The sequence below is a fragment of the Chelonoidis abingdonii genome, chromosome 1, assembly GCF_003597395.2.
Source record: "Chelonoidis abingdonii isolate Lonesome George chromosome 1, CheloAbing_2.0, whole genome shotgun sequence".
Lineage (NCBI taxonomy): Eukaryota > Metazoa > Chordata > Testudines > Testudinidae > Chelonoidis > Chelonoidis abingdonii.
In genome coordinates, this window is record NC_133769.1 from 336,903,436 (window position 1) to 336,910,665 (window position 7,230).

The 7,230-nt window shown below is 38.8% G+C and overlaps 1 protein-coding gene across 2 annotated transcripts in view; it reads left to right on the forward strand.

Annotated features, from left to right (window-relative positions):
* NPAT (nuclear protein, coactivator of histone transcription) overlaps nt 1-6,988 on the forward strand; it is a 34,533-nt gene extending 27,545 nt beyond the window's left edge. For both annotated transcript variants that reach the window (XM_032790691.2, XM_032790689.2), the window contains exons 16-18: nt 341-398; nt 3,071-4,235; nt 5,139-6,988. In XM_032790691.2, the coding sequence (XP_032646582.1) occupies nt 341-398; nt 3,071-4,235; nt 5,139-5,216 (1,301 nt within the window). In that variant the 3' untranslated portion in view covers nt 5,217-6,988. The remainder of the gene's footprint in view (nt 1-340; nt 399-3,070; nt 4,236-5,138) is intronic.
* The last annotated feature ends 242 nt before the right edge of the window (nt 6,989-7,230 follow it).

Here is a 7,230-nt window from a genome sequence, read left to right on the forward strand (position 1 = left end):
TTTTCCATTTTTACTTAGCCGTCTTGGGGAGGTCGGTTTATAAATGAACCAGCTTATGATTGAGTATATATGGTATATATCCAAGTTGTTTTAACTAAAATTGTATACTGTATAATTGATCGACCTTGGCTATTTTTCTGTTTCAGATATTTTCATAATCCAGTAACTATTAAAACTATAAAACATACTATGGAGCTGTTATGGTATCATCAAGTTGCTCTTTGGATTTTTTTTAACATGCGAAGTGGTGTGAACAAGTGGGATATTCCTGTGGTATCAGTTCTAAGAAGATTAGTTTGAATATTTTCAATTTATTAACTGTTACACCTCACCATTTCAGGAAAACTGGTAACCAGTACGGCAAAGCCTGTGAGCCATCCAAGTTCTCGAGTACAAAGGTTAGCACAAATACTTCTTCAGTCTTGCTTTATTTCAGCTTCTGCAGATCCCTTCATAACTTCTTTTGGGAAAGCAACTTCACAAACACTTGTGAATTAACTATTTGTGGTTATTTTCCTCCTTTTTTGTACCCAGCAGTTCTTGCCATTTTTTGTTTTTAACCTGGAGCCTTGGCCCCAGATATAGAGGGTTGTATGCCAGCATTAATGGGGCTCCAATCCAATCAGTGATAGCCATAGGCTAGTGCAGTGTTTTTCAAACTCTGGGTTACGACCCAGTACTGGGTCGCACCATGTTAGGCACTGGGTCACTGTGGTCAGCACTGCCCACTGGGCCGTTAAAAGTTCCATCAGCGATGCAGTCCAGCTAAGGCAGGCTAGTGGCCAGCAGCAGGTCCGGCTTCTAGGCAGGGGGGTCACAGGGCTCCGTGCGCTGCCAACCAGCCAATGGGAGCTGGGGGGGACCTGTGCCTGCAGGCAAGAGTCATGCGAAGCCTCTTGAGCACCCCCACCTAGGAGTCAGACCTGTTGCTAGCTGCTTCCAGGGCGCAGCACAGTCCGTGGTGCCAGGACAGGCAGGAAGCCTGTCTCTGCATCCCAACTGCACCGCTGACCAGGAGCCGCCAGAGGTAACCCTGCACCCCAATCCTCTGCCCCACCCAAACCTAGCCCTGAACCCCTCCCAAACCTGAACCCCTCATTCCTAGCCCTGCTTCACAGACCTCACCCCCATACCCCAACCCCTCATCCCCAGCTCGGTTGAGTCATGGGCATCAAGAGTGCCAGATACATTTATTGGAGGGTTTTAAACATATAATTGATTTTCCACACCTTACTGAGATCTTGAAGGATGAGGGGAAGGAACGTTAGGCTGGTCCTGCAGAAGGTGCTAATTTTGTATTTGTTAGGATAACTGGGGTCAATTCAGAACTATACTAGATGCTAGAATCAGGAATATTCCTCTGTATTTTAGTCAGGTAGGGGAGAAGAGGACCAGAGTTCAATATTAGCAGCAGTGTAGATAAAAATTAAATATTTTTTAAATTAAAATCAATTTTTTCATATTAAAAACTCTTGTTTAAAAAGAAATGTGAATTTAATTCAAAATATGTTAAGGCTAAATTTATTATTATATTTTAAATAAAAAATAAATATGTTGAATCCATGAGCCTGTGTTAAAAGCTTTGAGTTAAAGGCTGCTTTTCTGTATAAAGAAAAAAAGAAGGGTAAAACATCTAACTTTTGAAATCAAGCTTTATAAATATGTCACAATATGCCAGGAGGCTGTCCATTTTCAAGCCATTTAGGCAAGACTAGGAATTTATGTCTAAATGAAAGTGACAGGAGCTTATTTGAACATTTTCCCAGGCTGACCTGAAATAATCAGTTTAATTCACTGACTACAGTTAATCCCTCTGTTTAAGAAATCATTTAGTTATAAATGTGAAACATGTTTTGATACATAAAACTCATCAAAACATTTAAGGTTGTTTTGTTTAAAAAAAGTTTTTTATGCTTAATGCAGCTTGACACAAATCAAACAAGTAAACAAGCAGCCTCACTCATCATTTTCTAACATACTAAAAATGTATAAGAGTATGAAAATATTAAACTGTATAATTGCTTAGCTAAATGTATGTAGGTACAGTGTACTTTCCTAGGTAGCAAAAAGATGAACCGAATCTAGGGTAAAGGCTCTCTTTAGTTGTAAATCAAGATGTTCTAATGGTTCTATCACCCCATGAGAGAATTCCCCTTCCTTCTGAAAATAACTGAAGTATAAATGGAAAAGCTGATTAAAACTGATGATTTAAATCAAATCCACCCTGATTAGCCTTCTGTATTGCAACTCTTGCAGGAGGAATTTGAAAAGACCACATGGGAAAGAGGGAGGGAGTAAAGGAGGAAATTAGGAGGGCAATAAATTGAGAGTAGAATCAGAAGAAAAAAATGTCTCAGAAGTGAAGAGTACTCAGACTAATATTACTTCTAAAGTATTGAATGAAGAGAAAAATGAGTTAAAACACACTGGAAAGATGGACGAAAACCTAAAAGAAAATTTAACTTACTCAACTTCCATCTCATAGTATGTTTGATGTAGATAAAAGACTACAATGAAATACATGTGTTCCAATATATACACTTTTGTTATCGTACATGTAAAGTGGTGGGTGCTCTCTTCTGTATCTGATGGAGAAACACAGAGGCAAGATTTGAGACTCCATTGTTTTGAAGTATTCAACCCTCTGCTTAGTCTTAATCAGCGTTAGTCATATAAATTCTACTTGCACCCTGCAAAGGGGGTAGTGTGTTGCGATTCCTGAAAGGAAGAGTGAGAGTTTCCACAGTGTGTCCTGTATTTCATCTTAAGTTTAACTGAAATGACAAAAAAACTACAATGATCCACCCAGTTTTTCTCTATTGGCTTCATCAGCCCATTGATTACTCATGCCCTTATCCAGTCACTTCAGTATTCCTATAGTAAGACATAAAGGACATGCTACTGGACACAACCCTTAGAAGGCTCTCACCCAAATACACATTTTCATTTGCAATTTGAGCAAATGTTACAACACTGAGAAATAGCTTTAAAGGGACAGAAAACAGATTGAAAAACTTGCATAATATAAATCAAAATTACATTGCTGAAATATTTCTATCACATTTCTCAGGACTGGAAATTCAGACAGGAATGCCTGTGCAGACCTGGGAAGGAAATTGGAAGAGAGTTCACTAACTGTGCCAGCAGAGCCCACAAGTTCAAATTCCAAACCGAATGAAAGCCACAGGAGAGTTCTTTGCTTTGATAGTGCTTTATCTACTCCAGGAGGAAATACTCACGTTAAAAATACTAAGAGCTCATTACAAAAAGAAAGGAATGAAAATCCTTTATATGCGGTAGATTCTCCAAATGCTGCATCTGCCTCTGTTAAAACACAGTCCAACAAACGAGAGAAGGATAAAACTTTGCCTAGAATTCTATGTAAGGCTGAGATTGGTAGTAGCAGAAATGCAGCTGTGAAAGAAGCACAGCCTGAAAGAAGGGCTGTGGCTGCAGGACTCGCATTAGATTCCTTTCACAAGACAACAGCGAATAAAGAGAATGAATTAAGAAGGGATGTTGATGAAAAACAAAAGAACCAGGATGCTGCAAAACTGTCAAATGGCCAAAAGAATGTTGGCCTTCGGAATGAAAAAACTGTTGCTTCAGTGCAGGAACAAAACAAAAAACAAGGATCACTGTCAAATGTGAATAGCAAAACTTCAGGATCTGTTTCCCTATCTCCAAAGGAGCAAAAAAGAGACCAAACAAAACCTTCCAACCACAGCCTTAGTTTGGCAAGTCCATTAACTAAACAAGCTGTGGAGATGTTACATGGCATTCAGTGGCACAGCCCAGCTAGCAAAGTGGTTGAAAATGGGGATTTACCAGTACCCCGTACGCCATCAGGAGTTGGGGATACACATACAGAGGATATCTCAGACAGTGTAAGGACACCAACTTGTAGACGTTACACTGAAGAGAGTACAACCCCTAGAATAATGGTCCCGCCTGCTACTCCAGACTTGCCTGCCTGCAGCCCGGCTAGTGAAACAGGTAGTGAAAACAGTGTCAGTATGGCTGCCCATACATTGATGATTCTATCACGGGCTGCTATTGCAAGGACTAATACTATGACTCCCCTGAAAGACAATACACAACAATTTAGGTCAGTGAGAAGCACAGCAAAAAAAAGGAAACTGGAGGACTTGAATGAATGTGAGAGAAACTCCCGTTCTGCTAGTAAAAAGGAACTTCAGAGCTCTACAACACCTGTGAAAAAGAAGAAAATAAAGGCAAGTACATAAATTCATTTTTTATTTTAAAAATGTCAACTTAATTTTTTTTTAGCACCAATATGTATCCAGCATTGGATGGTAAAGAGCTGTGAGCCCAAATCCCAACACCCACTAAATGAATTCCTTGCATCAGTAACAAAGCTCCTTGAGCCCACTTTTCCTCATCGTAACTAACAAAATATTTCTTAGGATTCAGACCACCTCACACACACAGGAGCAACTCCCAGTAACTTTGTTGGCAACTGTGTTTGAAGGTCAAATTAGCCTGTTAGAAACTTACTCGTAGAAAAAGAAAATTTATTTTATGCTAAAAAGACAGATCTGGAATGCAGTCCCTTTCCCACAGCCTCGGTATAGTGATAGACCGAGGACCTGGCATACTTGCTTTTTTCTACATTTGAAATATCTTTAATGAAACTTGGGAGTTTGAGCCATTGATGAATTTCAAAGGCATTATTCTAGATCAAGCGTTAAAGCAGTCCGTGTAAACTGTGATGGCACAGGATACATTCTGTAGCTTTTGTAATCCATAATACTTAGTCCTATAATATTTTTCATCCAGAGGTTTCATTGGTTTACAAAGGTGCGTAAGCATGGTCCATATTTTACAGATGGGGAAACAAAGGGACTTGTCTAAGATCCAGAGAACAAGCAAATGAGTTGGAATTGCAGCCCAATCTACTCCCACAGTCCCTTAATCACACTATGCATGGTCACTGCTCAATTAAAATACAGGTGTACAATAATTTAATACAAGGATGTGGTACTCTCTGAATAAGTGTCATGTATTTACTGCTTCAGCAGGTGGATGGGGAAGCATGAAGCAAAAGTAAGAAATTTGCAAACTTTTCCACCTCCATGATTTTGGTGTTTAACACGAGCCTTTCCTTCTCCCAACAGAAAAAGAAGCTGCCACATTGTTTTCCAGCTGGAATGGATGTGGACAAGTTCTTGTTATCTTTGCATTATGACGAATAAAATAGTTGAACTGTGACTATTTAAAACATGGTGTTGCTTTGTAAAGGGTAAGCTGCACTTTCAGTGCACTGAAGTTTCACTTTATAGCAAAATCATGCTCTTTCTGAAGCAGGTTGCTAGTTTGTAAATAGAATTCTAAGTTGGTATATTTTATTTTTGAGAAAGCACTTACAGTGATGTAGAGCCATTTATTTACAAAACTGTACAGGTAGACTTGTTTGGATAATGTAACTATTGTACAAATGTATTGTGACAAGAGTTGTAAACAAATGTTCTTAGTTTGTTTCCTGTAATGCCAGATGTTCGTATTCTTTAAAGTTCTTTACTTACCCATCTAAATTGCTTAGTCACTTTGTGAATTTGAGGGCAGTGATTCTGTAGCTCAGCATTTCTAAGCCTTGCAGCACTGCTGATTTTAAACAAGACAGTTCAGAGAAGAACTAGGAAATTAAGCATTTGGATCATCATTTACAGGTATGGGGGGTTCTCAAATCAGACTGTTGTTCATTTGTTTGTAGTAGAGTTCTCCCCTACCCCTCCACACCCTGTTCTGTCAAAGGCTTTTTTACTTTTTAAAACTGCATGGATGACACCCCGAAAGGAGAGAGTAACAGGCACAAACACAAGTCGTCTTTTCCTCCCCCCCAAAGTGTACTATCTTCCAATAAAGTTCCCCAAGAATTTTACAAAATCTTAAACAGCAGTTACCAACTTAGCCAGCTAAGTTCCCAAATGCAGATCTTGGTATCTTCTGAAGTGCAGAAATTGTTTAAAATAGCGAAGTTTTAAATATTTAAAATTTTAATAGCCAGACTATATGTAGTTTTTCTTTCTCAACAGTGAAAAGGGGTTTAGTTCACATGGCTCAGGTCTGTATCCACGCATATCATTTGGAGCCCAGCGATGAAACATTCCTGCATTATGTTGTATTGAGATGGAAGTTTTGGTAACTGAAATCCAAATACCCTAGCTAATTTAGTAAATGCCATGTACTCAAATGAACACAGTTGCTGCTGGGAGAAAAAAAAACCCCAACTACCTCAAATAGGTAGTGAGTTTTGATTTAGGGCCTAGCACAAGGAAAAGAACGGTCAATGACAGCTTGAGTAAAATAGTTCACTTGTGTAGGTAGTGAGTTTTTAGAGATTGTTAGAAATCTCTTAACAATATTTCTGAACAGGGCACGGCTTCTCTTTCCTGGGTTTGCCACTGTAAGTTTACTTTTTGCTGGAGGGAGGGGGGAGTTAATGTAGTGAGACTAAAACTCAAAAATACTCTAATGGGAAAGATGATTCTTTCAACCCTATTTTGCATTGTCAATAGGGTAGCTTCTTGTTTCATCTACTTAGAAGGCTTTTAGCTCAAAATAAAGGTGGATCGTGCTGATATTCAGTGGGGCAGTTCAACATAGTGATTAACAGAAGGTGGCAGGACAAAGCTCCTCTGTATGCATCCTACACATTGGTAGAGATACAAATAACTTTCTTGTGATCGCTAGTCTTAATCCCTACTCTAAATGGTATAAGGCCTAACTTGTTCTGCAGAATTTTTTTCACTGGCAGTGGTGTGTTTCCTCTTTGTTCTCAACTTGATATTATTGAAAAATGTAATAGTTTTCTTGTAAGAACCGTATGGTGACATGGCAATGTTTCAAATAGCATCCAAGGATTCCTAAGGAACCAGTTATGCGGCAGATGTTTATATTAAACCCATCCACTCACTTAATACTGCATAGCATTTATGGCTTGAATAAACATTTTGGTTTTAATCCAGAGGTTTGTCTATTGATTTTGTGTAACAAACAGTTACCAGTCCTATGCTGGTATTCAGTTCACTTTCATTTTCGCTTTGCATGTTCAAAGGACTGCGTTAATGCTAAATGATCAGGTCTGTTTGCAGAAACAAAAAACCATGAAATGGCATAGCCGAATTTTCTTTTTTGGGAAGATGTTTTAAGAAACACTACACCTTTCTTGCACAAATGACTTAATGTTTCCAGTACCTATTTTACACA